Source organism: Pollicipes pollicipes, unplaced genomic scaffold, assembly GCF_011947565.3.
Source record: "Pollicipes pollicipes isolate AB1234 unplaced genomic scaffold, Ppol_2.1 Scaffold_7231;HRSCAF=8579_pilon_pilon_pilon, whole genome shotgun sequence".
NCBI lineage: Eukaryota > Metazoa > Arthropoda > Thecostraca > Pollicipedomorpha > Pollicipedidae > Pollicipes > Pollicipes pollicipes.
This window is the reverse complement of record NW_023597034.1, coordinates 24573049-24598491: the sequence shown is the minus strand read 5'-3', so window position 1 is coordinate 24598491 and position 25443 is coordinate 24573049. Positions and strand designations below refer to the sequence as shown.

General features: G+C 54.3%; 1 protein-coding gene across 1 annotated transcript in view; it reads left to right on the top strand.

The window, feature by feature from the left end:
• Positions 1 to 25443, top strand: part of LOC119109882 (chloride channel protein 2) — a 26277-nt gene continuing 834 nt past the window's right edge. The window contains exons 1-21 of the mRNA XM_037233633.1: positions 1 to 283; positions 5358 to 5486; positions 6629 to 6762; positions 7711 to 7867; positions 9515 to 9640; positions 10215 to 10299; positions 10463 to 10564; positions 11593 to 11695; positions 12095 to 12226; positions 12888 to 13050; positions 13584 to 13699; positions 14115 to 14226; positions 17367 to 17504; positions 18160 to 18277; positions 19010 to 19109; positions 19146 to 19289; positions 19329 to 19532; positions 19922 to 20085; positions 20450 to 20561; positions 23309 to 23405; positions 25129 to 25297. Coding sequence (XP_037089528.1) covers positions 1 to 283; positions 5358 to 5486; positions 6629 to 6762; positions 7711 to 7867; positions 9515 to 9640; positions 10215 to 10299; positions 10463 to 10564; positions 11593 to 11695; positions 12095 to 12226; positions 12888 to 13050; positions 13584 to 13699; positions 14115 to 14226; positions 17367 to 17504; positions 18160 to 18277; positions 19010 to 19109; positions 19146 to 19289; positions 19329 to 19532; positions 19922 to 20085; positions 20450 to 20561; positions 23309 to 23405; positions 25129 to 25297 — 2888 coding nt within the window. The remainder of the gene's footprint in view (positions 284 to 5357; positions 5487 to 6628; positions 6763 to 7710; positions 7868 to 9514; positions 9641 to 10214; positions 10300 to 10462; positions 10565 to 11592; positions 11696 to 12094; positions 12227 to 12887; positions 13051 to 13583; positions 13700 to 14114; positions 14227 to 17366; positions 17505 to 18159; positions 18278 to 19009; positions 19110 to 19145; positions 19290 to 19328; positions 19533 to 19921; positions 20086 to 20449; positions 20562 to 23308; positions 23406 to 25128; positions 25298 to 25443) is intronic.

Below are 25443 nucleotides of genomic sequence, written 5' to 3'. Positions count from 1 at the left end.
ATGTATGGTCGCTATTCCAAGGATCTCGGGGAGTTCGCCAAGACAGAGTCGAAGCGTCTGAAAGAGATCGACAAGAAGAGAAAGCTGGACGAGAAACTGCGACGCCAGGAGTTGCACCGGTATCGCGGAAAGTGGACACGGCGTGTGGGCAAAGTGTTCGGGTTTGTGTGGAAGAAGACATTTGCGAGGATTGGTGAAGACTGGGTGTTCTTGACTGTGCTAGGGGTCTTGATGGCGTTAATCAGCTTTGTCATGGACTACGGAATCGCCATGTGCAATAAAGGTAAGTCTTTTGTTGGGCATGCGTTGATATCTGCGGACTTTGCCCTATGATTACGCAAAACATTATGCTTGTGATGATTGGTTGGAAACAGACGTACGCTTCTCGCAGATGACCTTGCCGTGCAGTTTGTATGCGTGTTTTTACTAAGGCCTGTATTACCATTGGCAGTGATGGTGCTTCATATGAAAATTAGAGCATGTACTTTTTACTTTATTTCTGTACGTCGCCTGTTAATGTGAGCACGCGACCGATTGTCCGGTTAGACACCCTTCGCTCGGGTGGGGAGTCAATTTGACACTCCGAGATCTCGAGAACTAAGAAAGCTAGAAACGCAAAATTCACAGGGTATCTTGACCTGTACGTGAACTCACTTAGATCAAAGATTGAGTTTCATAGGTCTTGACCTTTAGGTCAAATAAGGTCAAACAAAGTCAAATTCCAGGTTGGTCTCCAAAGTGCTCCCCGAACCTAGGCAACTGTGTCTAAGCAAAAGTTCCTAATCCAATTTGAGGTCAGTGACCTTGATTGACCTTTTGAAGGTCATGGTGACCGAAATCATACAAGACTGCTCTGAGCTTTGCATTTAAATAGGCGACAAAGATTACGCCAGGCAGTATGTTCCTAAGACAAAATGTCGACCCAGGTCATGTTAGGTCAATGGCCTGTTCTGACCTCTAAGAAGTCAATGGAAGATGTAAAATGCGGTTCCTGCTGTCAATAAATTTGGAATGAGCACCACAAACTATCCCATACAGCAAGCCTTGGAGTAATAAATCAGGTTGGTTTTGACCTTAGTCTGACCTTCATAGCTGATCTTAGGTCAACGTAATTTGCTCATTCAACTGTGGTGTTGCCTGAAAAAAGTATCTCAGAGATGTATGGCCTCGTCAAACACTCCGTTGTTGCCTCAGATTGAACGATTCCCTAGAAATTGTCTTCGCTGAAACCATGACCTGACTTTGACCTGCCCTAGGTCAGCGACCTTACAAGGTACTTCTAAATTGGTTATGTCAAACGATCCGCTATTCAATTGTTTACAGCTATGCAAAATTTGTCGCGGCTATGCCGCGCCGTTCGGAAACCATTCTGGAAAAACCTCTGGAGGGGCAATTTGATCCCCACCCGAGCGTATGTTAAATTTTGTCAAACTTAGCTTGTAGCCTGCTGCCTTCCCCCCCCCCCCCCCTTCCTGGTCATTTGCTATTGAGTGCATCACGATGGGTGTGACCTCTAAAATAGCTTACTGGCACTCACACTACATGAGTAAGGGGGATGATGAGGCTTCTGGGTGACGGCGTCGCGGCCAAAACTATGCCAAAACTATGCCAAAACTATGCCCTTCCACAAGTCCTCCCACATGTTCATCATCGCTGGCTAAGTCCAGTAAGCGCAACTCAGAAACTGACTAGTCATATTTCGTGTGGTAGCGTGTAACAAGCCTGCTCGACTGAGGCCGAGCTTATGAATTGCCCAGCGCAAATGTTGCTAATTTACGAAAGTCCATCAAGCCTTCATCCCTTCTCCAGCTGTGTTTTTCTCGTGTCGACGCCGCCCACAGATGCGGGTTGCGGTGTACATGCAAGAGTGTAGCTGGAAAATCAGTCGGTTTACGTGTGGGTGGAAAACAACAGGATCTTTGCCCTCGGGAGAAGCTTGGATGAGACGCTCCGAGAGAGAGAGAGAGAGAGAGAGAGAGAGAGAGAGAGAGAGAGAGAGAGAGAGAGAGAGAGGAGAGAGAGAGAGAGAGAGAGAGGAGAGGCAGAGGCAGAGGCAGAGGCAGAGGCAGAGGCAGAGGCAGAGGCAGAGGCAGAGGCAGAGGCAGAGGCAGAGGCAGAGGCAGAGGCAGAGGCAGAGGCAGAGGCAGAGGCAGAGGCAGAGGCAGAGGCAGAGGCAGAGGCAGAGGCAGAGGCAGAGGCAGAGGCAGAGGCAGAGGCAGAGGCAGAGGCAGAGGCAGAGGCAGAGGCAGAGGCAGAGGCAGAGGCAGAGGCAGAGGCAGAGGCAGAGGCAGAGGCAGAGGCAGAGGCAGAGGCAGAGGCAGAGGCAGAGGCAGAGCAGAGGCAGAGGCAGAGGCAGAGGCAGAGGCAGAGGCAGAGGCAGAGGCAGAGGCAGAGGCAGAGGCAGAGGCAGAGGCAGAGGCAGAGGCAGAGGCAGAGGCAGAGGCAGAGGCAGAGGCAGAGGCAGAGGCAGAGGCAGAGGCAGAGGCAGAGGCAGAGGCAGAGGCAGAGGCAGAGGCAGAGGCAGCTCACTCCAACCCTTACTGCTGGCCGCAGGTGCTGTCGTCAGGCGCACACTGGTTACGTGTGCTGTGTAGCGCGTTGAGACTACATGTCAAAATGGCTTACATCAGGAGACGACAATCATGACTACGGCCGGAATGTCAGGAGTCAAGGCGCGCCGTGTTAACGCTTTATGGATGCAGGTGTTGATAAATCCCGATGGTGTCCCAGGCGTAACTGCAGGCGTTACTGTGGGTCTGCCAAACACAAGCGCTACGTACGGCAGACCTATGGACAGGTCACCGGACCGTTATAACTCCTCGAGCCCTGTTATGACGCGATCCCCTCACCGTAGTGTGGGTGCGCAGTGTACATATGCAAGTGATGATCCACTTACGAAGGATCCAAATTTTCTAACATCGAAACGTTGTAATGATATAGACGGCCTGAATCACTGAAGTCAGCTGCCAGCCGCTGAGTAAAAGTCACGCGTCAGGTGCTCTGGATATAATTAGATTGTTGAGAAAAGCGGCTGGCCAAATATCACATCCGTTAATTAATTGTAAAAAACGGTGCCCAGGCTGCAAACTTGCAAGGCTAACTCAGGTTCAGCTGGTCTACGCACTGAAAGGGTTCAAACGTTGCTCATCGCGGCTGAATATACGCTGCTTGATTTCGAGCAGCGCACATTCTCGCGCTGCTCGAAGGTTTCGAAACCTCGCGAGGTTTCGAATGTGTTTTGGAAACGTCAATTCGAATATCGAACACAGTGCCCAATATGTCGCCAAGGAGCACACTGCAACGTCACGAATCCGCATCTCAACCACTTATGGAGCCGTCCTGTGGACTATTTTCAACCAAAAAAACTTTGATTTTGCCGGAACCACACGTTTGATGTTAAATGAAAGTTCGATGAACTGCCAGATTCAGTGTGATACTCGAGACAAAATAGTCTCTCGTTTGTATCCAGACTAAAGACAACTTGAGGCTGGAAATTACAAGTAACTTAAGCAATACAACACACCTGCCCCCTTACCTGCTGCGCTTATGCCATTAGTATCAGCCGCTCCAGACACCATTCCAATGTTAATCCCAGCGCCCAATCTAAATGGGAAAGCTATGACGGGTGGAAATCCGCCGCAAAACCCGCCAAGCCGAGGCTTGAAATTAGGACATAAAAAGATCATAAAACAGGTGTCCTGCAATTAAGCTTTACGTTGAACATGCAGCACACCCCATGCGGTTGGTGTTTATTTGGACTTGAGCTGACCAGACTATGGCGTGGCATCGTTGTCCCATCACAGCTTGGGTTTTGCACCTGGTTTCTATTGACCGTTATGTTGCCAACCGCACTGCCTGATCGGTCATCGATTGTCTGACTTGAAAGTGACGTTATTTACGTTTGGCGTGTCAATTTAGGCTGCCAGTGCAGCGGGGCATGCCGTTAGGACTGGCGCCGTCGCGACCGTCGCGCTGGGTGTGATTGAAATGGAGCATTGTCTCCATGTGAGAGTGCGTGCCTGGCGTGCGAGTACAGCATCGGTACGGGCCGCCCGCGGATAACACTGGAGCGCAGCCGATGCGACGTGCTGCCACATACCACAAAGTTACATTTTCAGGTACGCTTCGAAGTACAAGGAAGCCAAACATTGCAGTGTTCATTGCAAGTTTGCTTGTTCGCGCCGCGGCAGTTCGTGTTCGGTCTCTTAACTGTTCAACAACGGAATGCGAAACAAAATTAATCGCCCAGGACATTGTTTGCCTTAGAAATTCAAGCTTCACATGGCGATACATAAGGTGTCCATCAGGTCCGGGTGCATCACTAAAAGAGCCAAATATCTCCCTTCATTTGAACAGCTTTGATGCGGCGGCAACAACATTTGGATCTGAATGAGGCAAGTTAAATGTGTGCATAAGAACGTGACTTTAAATCGTATCTCCAAGTGAAAGCAGCAGGCTCTGTGTTTTCCTGCGGCGTCCGTCAAACTTACAGTAAGTTGACATGCGCAAGTTGAAGACTGCCCTCAGCTCAGAAACCCCTCATGACACCTCACTGACTCCCATGAATAAGCCTCGGCTTGTGCATTTCTATGGCTACATTCTGCTGCTAACCTTGAGGCACTGACATGCATTTTCACTTACTGCTGGAGCTCGGTCGAGTGCGGGCCGCTTTCAATATGCGGCAGCGCATTTTTGGCATATTTTTCCACGTGCAACGCCATCGAGCATACACAAACTTTGACTAAAGCCGAACCACGCAGGACAGCTGCCTTCTTGTTTTGCTTCGTATCTATGCTTACAGTACATGTTTTCACTGACAGCAAATGCATTTACCAACTGCACGGCGGCATGCCCTGCTCACGTGCTAATAAGGCTCCAGTAAAATGCGAACAGCCTGACTTACGTGAGCAACAGTGTTCGGGCGCGTCTCTTGTGCAACACCGCTTCGTGCTGCCGGTTTCTCAGTAAGTTTGTAAAGCTCCATTTCAGATAAAGTTGACTTTTCAGTGAGCGTGCAGCATGCCATTACCCAGCAAACGAACTCTGACGCGTTGCGCCGCCGCCGTCACGGCATGCTGATCGGAATCGGCATCCAGCGCCCGTGCCACGTTCGTGGAACGGTCAGGGTATTGGCGTACAGATTTTCTTAGCACGGAAAGACCAACGCGGCAATTTAAACCATATTCCTCACGAGAAGCTCATGGTGGCGCGGCTCGGGCAGGAATGTGCTGACGCCGAGCGTGCCGAGGCTGCGGGGCGCCGCACGGTCCAGCTATGACGACGGTGCTCGTCGGTTGGCTGCGGCCGGCCCCGCCGCGGCGAGGCCGGGTGTGACCCGAGCGTGGCGTCCGTTCCAGCGCGCATCTGGCTGTACCGAGACCTCACCACACATCCGGTGCTGCAGTACATCTCGTGGGTCTCGCTGCCCATCGCGCTCATCCTGTTCTCGGCCGGCTTCGTGCACATCGTCTCCAAGTCTGCTGTCGGTGAGGCAGCGGGCCACGGGCCGCGCCGGCTGGCCGTTGCCGGCTGGCCGTGCCCGGTACGGCCAGCCAGGGGGTGTGGGGGGGGGGAGCAAGGGGCAGCTCCTGGAACTGAGACAGCGTGGCGGCTTGTTGTGACTGTGCATCCGTGGACGAGGACTCAGTTGGTTTGAGGTGGTCACCGTCACTACATAGGCTTGTTCGCACCGCTTTCGGTGCTCTCGTTTATTGGTTGAGAACTCCTCATGATCTGGTGATCCAAAGGTCAAGCGATGGCTTGTATCCTACAAACCGCGGACACGCCTGGTGTGAATTGTGGTATTAGGTCCAGCACCAATGTGCCCTGGTTAGTAACACAGCGCTGACTTGTTTACCACCGACTGTGGTCGTCTGTGTCATGGTGTTAGCACGTTGTGATCTTAGGCATTGGGTTTGATCGCTACGGAAGGCTCCTGGGTACACAGCTGCACAGATATCCACGTACCAGCAACGCTAGAAGCCGTCTGTTCCCAAGCCATCTCGGAGTGCGGTGTCATTACCGCCTTCCGTCCGGTACCCGCCTGGCGTGGTACCCCAGTTTGGCCGGCGGCTGCACTGACACCGCCTGGCTGCCGTTGTGGCCCTACCCCGCGCTGTGCTGACACCGCCTGGCTGCCGTTGTGGCCCTACCCCGCGCTGTGCTGACACCGACTGGGCGCCGTTGTGGCCCTACCCCGCGCTGTGTTGACACCGACTGGGCGCCGTTGTGGCCCTACCCCGCGCTGTGTTGACACCGACTGGGCGCCGTTGTGGCCCTACCCCGCGCTGTGTTGACAACCGACTGGCTGCCGTTGTGGCCCTACCCCGCGCTGTGCTGACACCGACTGGGCGCCGTTGTGGCCCTACCTCGCGCGTGTTGACACCGACTGGGCGCCGTTGTGGCCCTACCTCGCGCGTGCTGACACCGACTGGGCGCCGTTGTGGCCCTACCCCGCGCTATGCTGACACCGACTGGACGCCGTTGTGGCCCTACCCCGCGCTGTGCTGACACCGCCTGACTGCCGTTGTGGCCCTACCTCGCGCGTGTTGACACCGACTGGGCGCCGTTGTGGCCCTACCCCGCGCTGTGCTAACACCGACTGGGCGCCGGTCCGCGCGGCCCGCAGGCTCCGGCATCCCCGAGATGAAGACGATCCTTCGCGGCGTGCCGCTGGATGAGTACCTGACTTTCCGCACCCTGGTGGCCAAGGTGGTCGGCCTCACGGCCTGCCTCGGCTCCGGCATGCCCCTCGGCAAGGAGGTGAGGTCGCTGGTGGCTGTGGCCGCGTCCCCCCCCCCCCCCTCTTCCTCGAACATTCGCTAGTGCAGACACCAGGATCCCACGCGGCAGCGATGTTTGCTGATGTTTTCCATTTTCGGTCGCGTTCGTGTTTCTCAGAATTGAGGACCCGTTTGATGGCTCATTTTTCTTTCTAAAGACAACGATGGGTTCATAAACATTGCCATAGAGTGGCATTAAAGCGACTGTGTGAGGTTTTCCCTTAAATAGTGAGTTACTTCGAGAGACAGAAAGTCAGGTTGGTAGACCGCCAATGGGAGCAGTATTTCTCTGGAAATGGCCTCATTCGCAAGAAAAAAGTTGTTACCTACACCATGATGTCACCACATGCTCCGCAAAGAATCAGTTGAGAATTTGCTAAACATCTCTAAGAGCCCAGCACGAATAGCAGATATTTACATTGTAACCTGTAAAATAAGTGTTTACTTTCGTATCACTGTTATATATTGGACTAGACCAGCCTTTATAATTTGCCTTTACGTTATACCGCTAGTTATGCAGAGTACGTTGTTTGGTCTCAATTGATGATGGAGTCAAGTGGTTGACACTGTAGAATTAGTCACTAGCCGGGAATAAGTATTCATTTTTTTAGGAGTATTTAAAAGCCTGGAGTAAAAAAGCATGTACATGAATTCAGGTTCTGTTCCATAACCGCCCTTGTCCTCACATTAGCTCTGTTGTCCTAATATTAACACAGACGTCCAGGCATTGTACCCGTACTGCGTATTGCATTTCCAAGACACGTAAGCACGTTTTCTCACAAAGAGACATGCCCTTCCATCCTCTTTCAGTCAGCAGCTGTCTTAACCTGCCTTTGGCTGATCGATCCGAGCTCGGTCTGTACGTGCGTGCTGTGGAGGTGACGCTAGCGCCACTCCGGGGTTGAGTGAGCCACTCCACCTCCCGTAGGGCCCGTTCGTCCACATCGCCAGTATCGTGGCGACCCTGCTGACGAGGCTAGTCACGTCCTTCAAGGGCATCTACGAGAACGAGAGTCGCAACAGTGAAATGCTGGCGGCGGCCTGCGCTGTGGGCGTGGCCTGCAGCTTCGCGGCGCCCATCGGAGGTGAGATGCCCGCCGCCCGAGTGTCAGTGGGCTAACTAAAACTAGAAAACTAGGGTTAACTAGACTGAGGTGAGACGCCCACCGCCCGAGTGTCAGTGGGCTAATTAAAAGGGGTGAGACGCCCACCTCCCGGGTGTTGGTGGGTTAACTAGACGGGGGTGAGACGCCCGCCGCCCGAGTGTCAGTGGGCTAACTAAAAAGGGTGAGACGCCCACCGCCCGGGTGTTGGTGGGTTAGCTAGACGGAGGTGAGACACCCCCCGCCCGGGTGTTGGTGGGTTAGCTAGACTGAGATAAGACACCCTCCGCCCGGGTATCGATGGTCCGCGTAGACAGAGATGAGACGCCCACCGCTCGGGCCGCGGTGGTGGTGCGGTAACCAGATGCACGTCAGACACCCACCGCCCGCGTGTCGGTGTGTTGACTAGACGGAGGTGAGACGTCAACTGCCCGGGTGTCGGTGGGTTCACTAGGCGGAGATAAGACGCTTGACGGAGCTTTGATGAGAGCCGCGCTCACGTTTCGGCATTCATTTTGAACGCTAGATAGCCCTGCATAAACTTTAGAACCAATCTTCAGAACTAATGATCCGTTCATCGATGCAGTTAACACAAATTTATGTCGGTTGTATATTATGTGAATGGCTGGATACTTAAAAAATGGCTGGGCCTCTCTTGCAAGTGCTTATTGCTGGTACCTGTGGACCACCTCGAAAATGCTAATTAGCTCGTAATAATATCGTAAAACACTCTTTTGTTTTGTTCGTATTATTGACCGGAGTTATGATTACTAGAGGCATCAGTTATTGTCTGGGACCGTCCCGATGATAGCAACATGTCAGAGGTACTGTCTTTCACACCAACAGTGAAGATGGACACGTTCTAGACAAGGCAAACACTGCTTCAGCTACGGTTCTGATGTTTTCTGTTTCTCCGGCATTGTTGAATGAACTGACATATTAGCCCATACGGCAAGCAATTAGCCCTCATATATTAGCAAGTAGGCAAGCAAGTAGCCTCAAATAATAGTCTTTACGTAGATGTTCTGCCTTCATTTCACGGATATGCTCCTATGAGCGGTAATATTTGCCTGTTCTCCGACCTACCCTCTTTGTGGAGTAGCACCTCTTTGTGCATGATCAAATGAACCAGCGAACCAGCGACCCGTAGACTTATTGTGTCTGGCTGCACTTCTGTAGTATCTCAGCCCTCCGTACTAGAGGCGTAAAAACGTCGCGCGCGTCCCTTGAACCCAGCCGTCTAATATCTGGCAGACAACCGCGCCTGGGGCTGGTGTGCTGTCGATTGTGTCATCGGCGTCATCATGTAAATGTTTACTGAGCGCGGGCCGGCTGTCGCGACCCTGTGTAAGGCCACGAGCCCGCTTGGACAGGCTTCTGCTGCATTAATACTCGCATCGCCTTATTCGATACACTGAAGACAACGCTTTCTTTAAAATAAGAAAGGGTTGCACAGCAATCCCGAATGCTTACAGTCTTCCCCTGTATGCGTCACTGCATGGAAAAGTGTTGGTGTGTTGTATGGCCTGCGCTTCCAAAAACACAAAAAAGCACCCTTGGCCACACCGCCAGTGGCCAGTCTTCCGCGACGCCTCGCCTCTCACCGGCTGTGCCCCGGACCGCCGCCAGGCGTGCTGTTCAGCATCGAGGTGACGTCGGTGTACTTCGCCGTGCGCAACTACTGGCGCGGCTTCTTCGCGGCCGTGTGCGGCGCCATGGTGTTCCGGCTCCTCTCCGTCTGGTTCCAGGACGAAGGTAGGCACCGGCCGGCCGGGGTCACACCGGAGGCGCGCACAGCTGCCGCTCCGGGGCGGCGCTCTCCGGGCCTCTCCTCAGATCGCGTGCGCCTGCGGCCAGCCTGGTGTTGGTGTGGTTCTCCCGGTAGCAGGCTTGCCCTCGAAGCGTGTGGTAGCTGCATCGACTCGTTGGCACAGTTTGTGATGTGAGTTGTGCTGGCCCGCGCTCTGTGCGCCTCTGGACACCGCAGTAGAACAACTTGGTCCGACGAGTGTAAAGTCATCATCCTTAACACGGCAAATTGCACTACTTTACTGACTTACGCTACGTTCTGAGACTTTTCCGACCATCGGTCATTTAGCCCGTCTGTGAGTACATTGCGCTTCAATGTTGAGATCTTCGTGTTTCTTCTGTCGTTGCGTGCGCCAAGTGAACATCATCACACTTAATAGAACTTATGGCAGGGGCAAATCGTGCTTTGAAGGGAGACTGATATTTATTTCATAGTGAACATTCTGTGAGATGATTCTCCGTTACCACCTTGTATCCCCCGTTACCTGCGGGAGTGTTTACCATGCGATGCCGCTTCCAGAGACGATAACAGCTCTATTCAAAACGGACTTCAAGGTGGACTTTCCATTTGATCCGCAAGAGCTGTTCGTGTTTGCGCTTATCGGGTAAGTATGCAACAAATGACAGACGTTGAGTGCAAGCGTATCCGACGGATATTTTATACTAGGACCCGTATGAAAAAAATGAAATGGTCTCACTGGCATTGGTGCTCTCACCAACAGATTTTCGCTAAGCAGAGACATTTATTGAAACACTGTCTGCCTACAGTGCCGTGGCTGGCTTTGCCGGAGCGTTTTATGTGTGGGTTCACCGGCGATACGTGGTCTTCATGCGGCACAACACCTGCATGAAGAGCTTCCTGCGACAAAAGTAAGTAGATCGTACCGCGTCTTTACCAGTTCTCGCATCGGACGTGCGCGCCGAATCTCCAGATAACTACCATAAGTGGGGTTCGTGGGCTCATTCGGCGATAAGACGTGACGTGAGCTGGCTTCGTAACTCGTCAGCAGCGTAAGCAAGCGTCCAAGCCAAAGTGTAGTGGCTAACTTGTGTAAACAAACAACGGGGCGTGCGGACTTCAGCGCGCGTTACGGCCGTTCTCCAGCAGATCTTAGGGTCTGTTTATCGAGACGAACGAGCGATATTTCGGTCATGTTTCTGCCGGCCCTTTGGTGGTGGCAATACAGATGTTTTGCCGCAGTGTCTTACGCTTGTGCAGCAGTGATCGTGATGACTATTATACACTTTCAGTCCTGGTCCCAGAAAATGTGCTTACTCCGTGAATGCTAGCGTAATATCGCTAACCCTGTGGGGAACAGCATTAATCGGGCCCGGCAGTCCTTGTCCCAACATTACATGCTCCCGATCGATCAGTCTGTTGGTAAGCACTGTTATTTTGACATAATCGACTTGTTTAACGACATACAGACAGGCGAGTGCCGTTACATTGGGCCTACTTATCGCATGTGGCATAATCAGTGATATTCTATCCCAATCCAATGGGGCGATTTCGTTGAGTAGTGAGTAGCACGAGTGTACAATTTAGCGCACCACCAGCAGTGGTAGGGAGGATTTCGCTTCGGTCGGGAAAGCGTCCCATCTCAAAGCCGCCAGCACATGCAATCTGCAGCATCACAGTAAGATTATTTGCAGTTATCCCCCCCCCCCCCCCCCCCCCCCGGTGATCTAGTCACCCGGCTCGGCGCGCAGCTAACTTGGGCTACACTGTGTGACCAATGCATGTTAGTACGCAATTGTGAGGCTTTATCACTTTCCCAAGAATGGCATTCCTGGCAGAACGTTTGTCCGACGCACGCTCTGCCTCACGTCTGTCGCCGACATACCGTTTTCTGCTGTGCGACGGTCGCCTCAGTACGTGCCTCTTCTCTGCGTTGCAGCCGGTTTCTGTATCCGTTCTTCATTGCACTGATGGTGTCATCTGCGACGTTCCCCTTGGGTCTGGGACAGTTTCTAGCCGCAGACCAAACCACTCATGACCAGGTAGGACAACAACTAGCCACTTATGCTTGTTTTTGCCAAACCTAACTGAGTACTAGCATGAAAAATGCAATATATATATATATATATATATATATATATATATATGCATTTATACCAATAATATATAATAAATACAAGTGCGTTGAGTTGCGATAATTGGTTCCACTGACACTTCGCCTGCACCGACTTTGTCGATGCTGGTGTTGGTAGGAGCACAAGCGCGCGAGTCTGGTGCATGATGTAGATGCAGATTTCATTAAGGAATAGTGCAGCCGACAAGTCGTGCATGCTATGGTCATCCAGGAAGCCTGTTTTCGTTAATATGATAACAACCATTTGCTTTGATGGCCTGATTAGCTGTGAACTGTATGATAACTCGCCGGGGCGTCTCATCCGTAGGTTCTAGATCTCTTCTCCAACTTTACTTGGTCATCACCCGAACTTAATGTAGACGAAGCAGAAATAGTGGACCACTGGACGAACCCGTACACAAACTTCTACGTCAACCTCTGCATCTTCATAGGGGTTACCGTAAGTGTCTGTTTTTCACCTCTAGTTTCCTGGACGCGCAGCTCAACCACTACGTTATCGGTATCGCCCTCGTTGACGTTCAGAATAATATGAGATGTAGATATAACATAGCCTTGTGCGAAGTTGCCAGATGTATATTTTTAGAGTGCCTCTTTTCATGCAACGCCATACCGATGGTAGTGATGCTCAGGTGAACTCTAGTCAAATGCGTCTAGTCAAAACTCTAGTCAAACACCACCGCGTGGCGGTGGTGTCCACTCATCTGACCCAATGGGCGTGTATGGACATGTGTCTGGCGGTGTTGGCTTCCACCCTGTACCCGTGGCCCGGCGGAGGTGTCCCTAGGTGAGGATGTCGGCGGTCGAGACCACTGTACCCCCGACTCTGGTTGAACGTGCTAACAGAATGCGTTGAGGGTTTCGCCGTCCACACTTCACTCTTGACCTGGCAAACACGTGGATGGTGTGTGAAGTTGGTGGTATCCAGACTGCACCCTCCGTTCCGTGGACAGTGGTGGACAGGCGTACGGCGGCGCTGGCGTCCACACTGAACCGATGGAGACATGGACAGATGTGCACTGCGGTGTTGCGTTTGTACTGGCCCACTGGACGTGTGGACTGATGCTCCCGACTCCCCACTAACCCAGTGGGCTGGTGGACAGATGTGTATGGCGGTGGTGGCGTCCACGCTGCCCGTGCCGGCCGGCACCTTCATCCCCGTGTTCAAGATGGGCGCCGCCTTCGGCCGGCTGGTGGGCGAGCTGATGGCCATCTGGTTCCCCCAGGGGGTCCGCTACGGCGGCCACATATCACCCATCATGCCAGGTCAGTACCAGACCCAGAGCCACAGTCAGAGTCAGAGTCAGAGTCAGAGTCAGAGGGAAATTAAGAATTAGTTAGGGGAAGTTAGAATCAGAGTCAGGAGATGAGTCAGAATCAAAGATTGGAAAAAGCCAGAATCATAGTCGGGGAAGAGTTAGAGTCAGAGTGTTATGGGAAGATTCTGTGTCAATCGGTGTCAGAGCCAGAGTCGGAGTCAGAGGTCAGGACGCCCACACCTGTGCTGTAAGCCCTGCTAGCCATGGCATGAATTGTACTTGCCACGAGCTTTATTTTGTTAATGCTTACATCTGGCTTATGGTTATATATGGCCCCAGTAACAACTCAAAGACGCAGTAACAGAATCGAAGCGTACGACTCGTACCAAGGCGAATGATGTTGCTTCTGGTAGCTTTGAGAAACTTTGAGAACGCATGTGTTCTGTTCTCTGGATTCTCGTCAGTCTTCCGCGTTATGGTCACCGGACGGAGCCAATCCTGGCTCGCGACCTACCGAGACGCTGTGCGCGCCTGTTGCAGGGGGCTACGCGATCGTGGGCGCAGCCGCTCTGGCAGGCTCAGTCACAAACACCATCTCCACGTCTGTCATAGTGTTCGAGCTGACCGGCCAGATCACCCACATCCTTCCCGTCATGGTGGGTGGGTGGGGGAGGGGGAGTGGGGGAGGGGGGGGGGGACGGCTGTGGGCCGGGCTATTCCGGACTGTAGCTCGGCGGCGTTGGGATTTATATCCCGTATGGGAAGGCTGCTGCGCCTCATGCGTCTAGACGGGCGGTAACATCGGCCTCGCGGGGCGGGGCTCCGTTTAGGGGGCTCCGTTTAACTTCGAAAGAAGCAGCGCACTGGTGAGAGGCTGCCCTGCTGTGGGAAAGCTGTCAAAAGCGTAGCTATTTTGCGCGCGAGCATAGCCTACATCTTTTGGGAGGCACTGCCAATTGTTATCGCGTATTATCTGTTTGAAATCGCACGTATTTCGTCCATGGTATTTCATGCTCACAACTCGATAGCACTCATTCAAGTACTTTGATTTCATCAAACCTTGCCTTGCAGATTGCTGTGTTGATTGCAAACGCGATATCCCAACTACTACAGCCCTCCATATATGACAGCATAATCCAGATTAAGAAGCTTCCGTACCTTCCGGACATAGTCACGTCAACAAGTAAGTCTTTATAGCTCACGACCAGCTGCAGCTGATAGCAGTGTTAGCAGCGCACTCAGTCACGCCTCACTGGGAAGCGAGATTGGCTGAAGCTGGACACGTGCTTTAAGATACCAAACAGGTGCGTTCTTGCAGAAGGTGGCAAGCGATGTGGGCACACAGGATATCCTCGGGAAAATCGAGAGCGGTCTGCGATCTGCGCTTTATGATGAGCGCGACCTTGCGGCACACAGGAAATAGGTGGTGGATAGTGCACATAGAAATGTAGTACACACAGAAAAGGTACTTCTGACAATTGCTTGTAGGATAAAAGTCGTGTGCATAATGTTCGTTAGGATGAAGTAGGACATAAGGTTCGTAACGACAAATAGTTCGCGAATTAAAAAGTGCGTATAGATATAGATAGTGTGGTAAAATGGTCGTTTGGAAAATATGCGCTACGGGAATGTTTGTAAGAGCAATAGTTCGTATGAGAAAAGTTCGTGAGCAACTGCTAGTGCACGAATGTTCGGGCACCAATGTTGGTCAAATATAACGTTCGTTTGGCACGATAACGTGATGAAAGGTTTGTGTTTTGATATCTGATCTAAGCACACACAGTTTGGATGCAAATGTTCGTTAGGGATTAAGTTCATTTCACAACAGTGCGTCCGCAAAACTTCGCATGCAGACGTGTAATGTACATTGAAATGGGCATATCGATCCTTTGTGCCAGGCCGCGGATGAAGTGTCACTTCGGAGGCCACCAAATCCAGTATAGAAGATGGTGGTGGACAGCGACAACCGCGTGCGCGAGGTCAACTATTACGATTAGTCCACCTCTTCATGACATGAAATGAGACGTCCCTCAGCGGTCCCCAGGTCCACTGTAGATCACCCGTTAAGTTTGTTGTGCTTCCCCTTTATCCCTCACCCTGACCAGGGGCGGATCTAGCCTGGATATTTTTGGGGGGAGGTGGGCAACCGTTCGTTGCCAGCTGGTTGGTGTGGGATCCGAGGTCCAGCGCGTGGTGCCTCTCGCGAGTACCTAGTAGGGACACCATTCAAGCACTGAAATGCTTTTGAATTTTCAATATACAGCATGCATGTTTACAAAGCTCGTAACATAAGATATTGCCTTCAGGAGTCAACCGGTCAGATGGGGTTTGTTGCAAATGGCGATAACAGAGATTAAGTAGACGACACTTTTATGAAGTTCTGGGAATGATTTGGGGGCCAAAACATACTCTCAGAGTTTTGGGGCGGCCATGGCCCCGTGCCCCCTCCCCCCCAGGATCCGCCTATGACCCTGACGACAGCTCTGTTCGACGCCTCCTTACGCCCCCCCCCCCCCCCCCCATCGCGCCTCCGGCGCCAGCTGACGGACGCAACGAGAGCCGGCTCGATTGGGCAGACGGCGGGTAGGCGCGCCATTGATACTTGGTGTACGGTGGCTTATTTAAAGTTAATTGAAGTCCAGGGATAATGATGCACCAGTTGGACTTGCTTCAATGCACCGTCTTGGATTGGGACCGTATTTGCACCCAACCCAGAATTGTCCAAAAGCATCATTTTCAAACTGTACGCCAAATGTGCCTAGAATATACTCTCCTTAGACTGTCCTCAGAAACCGATTTTCGGCAAAATTTGAGAGCTGACGGTACACAATTTCGTACCCCGGTGGTCAATCTGTTCCGAAACACCCATCATATAAATACCATCCAGCATTCCGCGGTCGATGTTCTCAATGTATCGCTATAGGCTTAATGTTCAGCATTCCCCGGATATTGGGTGTACACCCACGAACCCCCGCTCCCACGTACGTGCTGCTCACGAACCTTTGCAAAAGTTCTTTGGTCAAACCCGTTGGTAAAACCAGTTATATTCGTTACGAACACTTGCGCGCATATAATTGGTTACAAACAATTACGTGCGTGCTGTATAGACGCGACTTCTTTGCGAACTTTTGTCTACGCGAACATTTTCCATACGTACTTTATGCCATACGAGCATTTGCGTACGAACATCTGCGTGCGCACTTCTACCCTAAGAACTTTATACCCCATGCACATTTCTTTACGAACACTCGCGTCATACTTCATGCATACGTGCTTTTCCCGCGCGTACTTTCGTGCCAAAACCACGAAAAAATAGCTGGAACGAACAGCATGCACTGGGTCAGGGCTCATGCGGTGATTCATTTGTGGCTTACACAACTCGGCTCCAGATGTGACGACAAACATTGTCTGTACGTCGTGTGCCGTCCTGCCATCGTCTTCCTTTCCCGATCGCTGAACTGTACCGTCACACAGGCTTCTCTTCTCGCTGCCACTGATGTCCTCTCCCAGTCGTTGGAGTCTTTCGATGGTGACTGACATCCCTTGATGGTGTCCCATGGTGCATGGTGCCTGCTCCACCGAACCATTGCCTCGCAATGTCTCGGTGGTGTGTCCTGTCGCTACCCCCAGTCCACCCACCACCCTTGTGAGGTTCTCGATGTATCCTGTCGCTACCCCCCGTCCACCCACCACCCTTGTAAGGTTCTCGGTGTGTCCTGTCGCTACCCCCCGTCCACCCACCACCCTTGTGAGGTTCTCGATGTGTCCTGTCGCTACCCCCGTCCACCCACCACCCTTGTGAGGATTCTCGATGTGTCCTGTCGCTACCCCCCGTCCACCCACCACCCTTGTAAGGTTCTCGGTGTGTCCTGTCGCTACCCCCCCGTCCACCCACCACCCTTGTGAGGTTCTCGATGCATCCTGTCGCTACCCCCCGTCCACCCACCACCCTTGTAAGGTTCTCGATGTGTCCTGTCGCTACCCCCCCGTCCACCCACTACCCTTGTAAGGTTCTCGATGTGTCCTGTCGCTACCCCCCGTCCACCCACCACCCTTTTAAGGTTCTCGATGTGTCCTGTCGCTACCCCCCGTCTACCCACCACCCTTGTGAGGTTCTCGATGTGTCCTGTCGCTACCCCCGTCCACCCACCACCCTTGTAAGGATTCTCGGTGGCGTCACGAGGTGCGGCGTCCCAATGTCGCTGTCTCTGCTTCACTGCCCCCTTCCTCGCAAGCTCACCCGGCGGTGCCCCCTGTCACTCGCCCTGCTCTCCCTCCCCGCTTCTTGATGCTGACGCAGCGTCTCTCGGCGATATCCGCCAGACGCGTACTCGGTGTACGTGGAGGACATCATGGTGCGGGACGTCAAGTACATCTGGCACGGCATCACGTACCGCCAGCTGCGCGACATCCTGCGCCAGACCAAGAAGCTCTCCAGCGTGCCGCTGGTGGACGCGCCCGGTGAGGCAGCGGCTCGGATTGCTGCCGGGTAGTGTCAGGCTGTGTCAGGAATCACTTGGTAGTGTCAGACAGCCCTTGGCTGGTTGCGGTCGGGCAGAGCTTGGTGTCGAGGATCTGCTACGATGGTCGCGGCGGGGAAGACCTCGCGGGATTTGTGGATAGTTGCGGGAAATTCGGCTCAAAAGATACTTTTATGTTATGAGTCGGTTACAAATTGCCTCCTCCGTGTTGAAGCATCCAATGCTGAGGAATGTGATGATCTGTCAAAGATCTTTCAGCTTCCAAAGGTCATCTATCTTTCGGAGATCTTTCATCTTTTAGATATTGGTAAGATGTCGAAGATCTTCCTTGGGCCTCTTGATATACTATATTTGTTGCGGTTCATTGGAAGCAGGCTGGCGGCGGCATTCACTGAGCAGCCTCAGGCAGAAATACCGACAGGGGGTCTGTGTGTGCGACAGCGGTTAGTAGAAAATCCGCGGAAACGGCGTCAGTGGACAATTTGTGCGGAAACAGTGCGCAGACGGTGTGCAGGCAGCGGACAGTTTGCTTGGACGCGGTGTCGGTGGAGAGGCCGTGTGGAGGCGGTGACTTCCGCCTGTGCTGTCTGGCTGTCCGGCTGTCTCTCTCCCTGACCGGCAGCCTCCGTCGGCAGAGTCGATGATCCTGCTGGGCAGCATACGGAGGAAGCAGCTGGTGGTTCAGCTGGAGACTCACCTCGGCAGGGATCGACGCATCGAGGTCGTCGCCAAGTGGCAGCGCGCCGCCCAAAAGTCAGTACTTGCCGCAGCACTGCGTCGCCCCCGGGGTGGTGTTCAGTACAGATTTGGATGGCAGACCAGGCGCCGCACGCTTTGCGTTTGACCCTACCGTGTCACTCTGCATGACCCCGTCCCATAGCGTGTCCGCCACAGCCCTGTGAAGTCTGGTTCTGTCCACAGCCTGTCTGATCCGACAGCACGGCTGCGGACGGCGCCCGGCTGGGTGCTGCGAAACCGATCGAGCAGTTTTTCTGCCAACGAACTTTATCGCATGAGTTTTTGCTCTAATGGCTCGGGTTATCGCTAATCGCAGTTTGTTGTTAGGACGTAGATGCACCCACGCAGCTGTTTGAGCCATGGAATCAATTTAACAACGGCTGTCGGTGGGATAAATCAGTGATAGCTCCCCGTTGGACTGAGGCGATAACTGTTTCGGCCAAGAACGAGAGAATCATCTGTGTACCACCACTTTCTGAAGATTTAGCTTTGGGTCTATGGGCGTTATCCGCACGAAAATGACCAGAAATGGCTATTGCCCATGCTAGCTTGAAAAGGCTCCCTGGTTCTTGTTGCTCTCATTCTTTCCAGTAAATCACGACTCCGCCACTGCCGGGAGCTGAGCTTTACATCATGTTTCTTGCAGCTGCCCAGTTTGTGAGACGCGCTATCGGAGACCCAGTTCGAAGTCAGTACCCGTTCCCACGCTATCCCCTCTGGAACCGCTTATCACCGTCTCTGTCGCAGGATCCGACTGGCCAAGCACAACCATAACTGGAAGGCGCTGGTGGCGCTCGCCAAGGGTGAGCAGGAGGACGCGGCGCGGCTCGAGCACCGCGCCTCAATCGTCGCCGAGCTGGCGCCCGAGCTGCCCGCCGCGCAGCGCGAGCGGCCGGAGCACGAGCGGGAGGATGTGCTGGACGTGTCGGGGGCGCGCGTGTTGGAGAGCGACGACCCGCCGCCGCCGTCGGCCGATCCGCAGGCCCGCAGGCCCTCGCGCTTCGCCGTCACGCCGGTGACGGACGATGTAGCGCCGGCGCCCGCCGCGCCGCCCCAGCGACCGGAGCCGGAGCCGGAGCCGGAGCCAAAGCTGGAGCCGAAGACGGAGCCGAAGACGGAGCCGAAGACGGAGCCGAAGACGGAGCCGAAGACGGAACCGGATTTGAGGTCAGCTTCAGAACAGGAGCCGGGGTCGGACCAGGAGCCGGAGCAGGACTCTCTGCTGCCATCTCCCAGGACCACCTTCTGCGTGGATACCGACTCGGAAGAGGTAAATACATTGTCGTTGACTCCAAACATATATCTGAGAGAGCCAGCACAGCTCCGTTTTTAATGAAGCTGGTTTGAACACGATATTTAAAGCGCAGTGTTCTTAAATACAAAAGATTCCGTTCGGCGTTGATGTTCTGCGCTAACATTTCCTTACCAGGCACTGTCAACGTCATGCTGCACTCCTCGTCTTCTCAGCGGTCCGCAGTCGTAGCCAGCTGGGTTTTTGTCTCAAATCCTCTCGCACCTTCTCGCGTTCTTGGCTTTTCCAAATCCCTGTCGGTGACCTTTCGCCCACGCCAGCCCAGTACCGTCCTGACCGGCCTGTGCCCGAGCCCCGTGCGGAGCGGCGCGCTCGGTGGGCCGTCCTCAGCCGTCCGTCTGTCGCAGGAGCGGTCGCCGGGCGGCTCGGGCGCGTCGCCGTCCCGCGCGCGGCCGCGACCTCTGAAGCCCATCCTGAAGAAGACGGGCTCGTTCTCGCTGCGCCGGTCCAGCCCGGCGCACACGCCGGTCAACACGCCGTACGCGACGGTGACCGGCGGCAGCGACGGCAGGTGAGAGCTGCCGCCGGGCCGCCGCCGAGAGGAGCCGGGTCAGCGCGGTGTTACGTCTGCGTCGTGTGGTGAAAGCGATCAGGTGATGGCTCATAGCGTGGCGATGATGTAGCGGCTCTGGTGGTACGGTGTGATAGTTTTTTCGGTGCCGCCGGTGTGTCGGTCCCTGAGGTACCGCTGCTGTGACGATTCCTGGCGTGCCGCCGGTGTTACAGTCCTTGTGTATGACACATAGCATGCCCAGTTCCTGTGGTGCCAGCCCTGTAGTATCGTCCGTGGGACGACGCGGTCGTCGGCGGCTGCTGTGCTCCGCACGCTCAGGTCACTCGTCGGGTCGTGACCCGCTCTCCGTCGTCCCCAACAGACTGAGGGCGGCGTTCGACCGGGTATTCCAGCGATCCCGCGAGCTGAGGGCCTCCAACGGCTTACGCGACGACAGCAACAAGTCGCTCTCTTCTCAGAAGCACGTCACGCTGGTGAGAGCCTTCACGAACATGTCAGGCTCGTCGCATTTGAAACCGTTGGTAGTCGCTGGCGCATTGCGCGGCGGTTAGTAGAGTAGTTGGCTATGCCCAAGTTTAGTGAGTCCATACGTAGAGGTAGTGTCGAACAATAATTTTTTTAGGAGAAAGGGACAAACCTTTTGTCGAAAAAAGTAAAATGCTTAACTTACCTCGAAATCCGAGAACGTGACAAATAATCCGAAAACCGAAGACCGAAAACGTGTTTCTCCCGGCTTTGATTCGCTGCCCTCTTAAAGTTTGTGTTACTGGAACCCCGCCTGAATAGAAAAGTGCACTCTTGAATCTATTTAAGTGCTGTGATGGACACAACTTCATTACGTCAGGATTTATGCAAGCAAATCCAATGGGCGGACCTTTTTATGGGGCGGACGAGATGCGTTAAGCCCATTGGTAAAGCGCGTTTTGTGTAGGTCAATAGCCCTTTGCGGCGAGCAAAATATATGAGGTTTGTGCCGCGTCCTTGGTCTGGGGAAAGAAACTCGACTTGTTGACCAGCAGCGGTAGATACGAGTCCTAGGTTTGTGGCGTTATCTGGATCGACTGAAATGAAACGTCACCTAGCAACCAGCCAATGAGATCTAGGCCAGGCCCAGGGCCGCCGTGCGGCGGCATTATACGGCCCGTAAACCGTAAGTCACCCGCAGCCCTACCTGGCAAGAGCACGGGGGACACCACCACCCGTACAACTGGGCCGACACGCTATAATTTCGTTGCATGATGATTTAATTATCGCGTGATGTTGTCTGATCACTCGTTGGCAGACGATCTTTAATGCGATTTTGAACTTCGGTGATGTATGAGCTATGTCCGGTACCAACAATGAGTGAACGAACCTGTGGCGGTCGAAATGCTGAAGGCTGCGTTCCCTGGCGCTCCGTTTAGTCACCAACCCTGCGCGTTGGCGCGAAGAACCATCCTCGCTCGTTGGAGATGCGTGAGCACCCTGGTTGCAATGCCGCTACTTGGTAAGCCACGCATGCAAAAAGGCATAGCTGGTGTGCAAACGATATACACTACCATTTATATGCAACTTCTGATACGTGTGCTTACCACACGCTCATAGCACTTTCACATCCTCGCTCTCCAACGCGTTCTCACCCACAGACGAATACACGTCGGCTCTGGTGGAGATACGCTCGAGTGTATGTACACGGGCGCGGGCGCACGGACGCTGAGGCACAGACGAGCCCGTGCGTGACTGAACGCTCGCGTACGCTTGTAACCAGGCACGCCCAGTGTCACACGTGGGGCTATGCATCAGCTTACACGTACTGAAGGCACCACGTTATGATGCTTACAACCGTGCAAGCAGCGCACAGGTGGTAGCGTATCGTAGCGCGCACGATGACTTTTGACGATAGCCAGGCGCACGTTGTCGCCCACCCTGTTCTGCGGTGCCGGTGATGATGGCCCACCGGCGCACCGGGGTTCAAGCTTGGATCGTCTACGTGCAAAGCCAAGGCCGTTATCGCTCAGGCATCGCGCTGTCGCCACTGCTCTTTCTATAGCGCCGCCAATTAGTGAGGGATTATGTGTGTAAGCCACCTCGACGCTGTGCGGTAAGCTGAGTGAGGTGAAACTGTGTGCTATTTTCAACCAGTGCGCAAACCCACACGCTGCGTGTAGTTGGCTACACGGACAGATATTGCGCGGTGCCTTCATATGTACGCTATAAGAGCAGATAGTCATTCGGTCCAGCTCTATGCTGTGTATGTTTCTGTAGCGTTAGTTAAGCTGCTTTAGAGTTTAAATTTCAACGTCAACATTATTAGTGTTCCACAGGACTGTCCTAGGGCCTTAGAAATGTCTTCAGATATAGCTGCGTCCGCACGCAAGATGCGTTAATAAAGCATCGTGCCCGTGGAACAGGATATTAGGAATTGCTTATGCGTACTACTCCTCTGATTTCAGCTGCTGCGGACGGTTCACTTTATTATTCGACATGAGGTGCCAGAAAGTATGAACCCCTGTCTTGCATGCCATTTTGTTTCGGTGCATCTGTTTGTCCCATCTATTCCGAATGTATGCCACCTTGTGCTCTGTTTGTTTTTTTGCAAACCTGGATGTATGCCGATTTCTTGTCTGCACGTTATCTCTCCTCTAACCGTTGCTTTTTATTCACGCAAAGTATCGAACGTTTTTCTGAAGCTGCAAAGCATACAGCCATTCTTAAAAGTATGCACTGTCGTGCACGCAGCGTGCCTTTTCACCATGGTCGTGTATTTCCCGCATCCTTGTAGTCCGCAGTGGCGAAGAGATCGCCAGCGCGTGTGTCACACCAACACAGTGCAACCCACCACGACCGTGCAGGCCGGCTGGGCGCGCCGACTGTACCACGCCGAGTTCGTGCGCGTCCCAGCTTGTCTTATGTGCACCTCGTTGGCGCAGTGCGTGGCCGTGACTGCAAAATGTGTGGCTGTGACTGGAAAACTGCTGACCACCTGTAGCAGTGTGGCTCAGCCCAGTCCAGGAAAAACAACGCCACAGCTGTGGGTCGTGGGGGTCACATACAAAAAACCGAACAGCGTTCTTCTGCCGGTAGTGAAGTGTCAGAGCCACGGATGTCAGATCATTTTGTTACGGTCGTTTTCGTACATAGCAGCGATGAACATGGGTCACACCAGCAACGAGCAATGTGTGTTTGGTTGGAGGCGGGACCTGTGCTGTTGTACTGACATGTAAGACGGTCTCATTCGCAGCCGACTGCACGTGTTATGGACATGTCTTACGAAGACCAGAAAAAGTGGGAAGAGGAAGAACTGGACAAGGAAGTGAACTTTGACGACTGCAAAATCGGTAAACTGAGAGGCTATCATGGAATGCTAATTTTCAAAAGTGCTGCGTACGACTTAAAATATCAGTCGCTGAAAATAAGACGCATATAGGGTGATAATTGCGGGCTACGAGTGTACTTTAAATGCAACTTTTGTACTTTTCCAACATGCATGCCAATACTCAGTCCTGATTAAGCCCACAATGCTGTCAGTGCGTTTCATTGCGGCCTTTTGACGTATTCAGCTGCGGAGGGCGTGCTGTGTCACCTGCCTCTCACCTGGGCAGGAAGGACGGACACCGCGGGGAATCGAACCCGCGTGCGTGGCTGTATGGCACCGGAGGTGCCATCCTTCTGATTTCGCAGACGCGCAGCTTTAATCCCTCAGTCTCTGCCCACCATTACCACCATTTCCCGTTCTCTATTGCTGCCAGTCTTACCCGTCGCCCGTTGTCACCAGTACCATGCTCTGCCTGCCGCCGTCACCAGTCCTTAGTTCGTGGTCCTCGTCCCCCTGTCTTCAGTCTCCTCCCGACGTCGTCACCAGTCTGGCCTCTGTCCGCCACGCACCAGTCCCGAATCTTGGCCACCACCATCGGCCGTCTCCAGTCCGTCCTCCACCGCCACCAGTGCTCTCCCCTCTCCTGCAACCGTTAGCGGTCTCCAGTCTGTCCACCACCGCCACCAGCGCTCCCCTCTCCTGCAACCGTGAGCGGTCTCCAGTCCTGTCCACCACCGCCACCAGCGCTCCACTCCCCTGCTGTCCTCAGTGGTCTCCAGTCTGTCCGCCACCGCCACCAGCGCTCCCCTCTCCTGCAACCGTTAGCGGTCTCCAGTCTGTCCGCCACCGCCACCAGCGCTCCACTCCCCTGCAGCCGTCAGCGGTCTCCAGTCTGTCCGCCACCGCCACCAACGCCCCACTCCCCTGCTGTCCTCAGCGGTCTCCAGTCTGTCCGCTACCGCCACCAGGCTCCACTCCCCTGCGTCCTCAGCGGTCTCCAGTCTGTCCACCACCGCCACCAGCGCTCCACTCCCCCTGCAGCCGTCAGCGGTCTCCAGTCTGCCACCGCCACCAGCGCTCCCCTCTCCTGCAACCGTGAGCGGTCTCCAGTCTGTCCACCACCGCCACCCGCTCCCCTCTCCTGCAACCGTGAGCGGTCTCCAGTCTGTCCACCACCGCCACCAGCGCTCCACTTCCCTGCTGTCCTCAGCGGTCTCCAGTCTGTCCGCCACCGCCACCAGCACTCCACTCCCCTGCAACCGTTAGCGGTCTCCAGTCTGTCCGCCACCGCCACCAGCGCTCCACTCCCCTGCAACCGTCAGCGGTCTCCAGTCTGTCCACCACCGCCACCAGCGCTCCACTCCCCTGCAGCCGTCAGCGGTCTCCAGTCTGTCCACCACCGCCACCAGCGCTCCACTCCCCTGCAGCCGCCAGCGGTCTCCAGTCTGTCCACCACCGCCACCAGCGCTCCACTCCCCTGCAGCGCCGCAGCGGTCTCCAGTCTGTCCACCACCGCCACCAGAGCTCCCCTCTCCTGCGACCGTTAGCGGTCTCCAGTACGTCCACCACCAGTCTGTCCACCACCGGCACCAGCGCTCCACTCCCCTGCAACCGTTAGCGGTCTCCAATCTGTCCCCCACCGCCACCAGCGCTCCATTTCCCTGCAACCGTCAGCCGTCCCCAGCGTGCGCCGGTGTGGGGCGCCGTGGACGCCGCCGCTGACGCCGGTCCCGCGCCGCCGGCAGACCCGGCGCCGTTTCAGCTGGTGGAGCGCACCTCGCTGCTCAAGGTGCACTCGCTGTTCTCCATGCTGGGCCTGAACCACGCGTACGTGACGGCCATCGGCCGCCTGATCGGCGTGGTGGCGCTGAGAGAGGTGAGACTCGCCGGGGGCGGCGCGCCGACGCGGCCCGGGCAGGGAGCGCCACTGTCGAGCGGTCCGCCGAGCTGCGGTGGAGCCGTTAGAGCTTGGACTGTCTCTGCTGTTTGCGGAGTCCGGTTATGTCTCTTCTGTCTGCCCACTTTCCTTACCTGCCTTACTTCGTCTTGCCCTTTTCCCT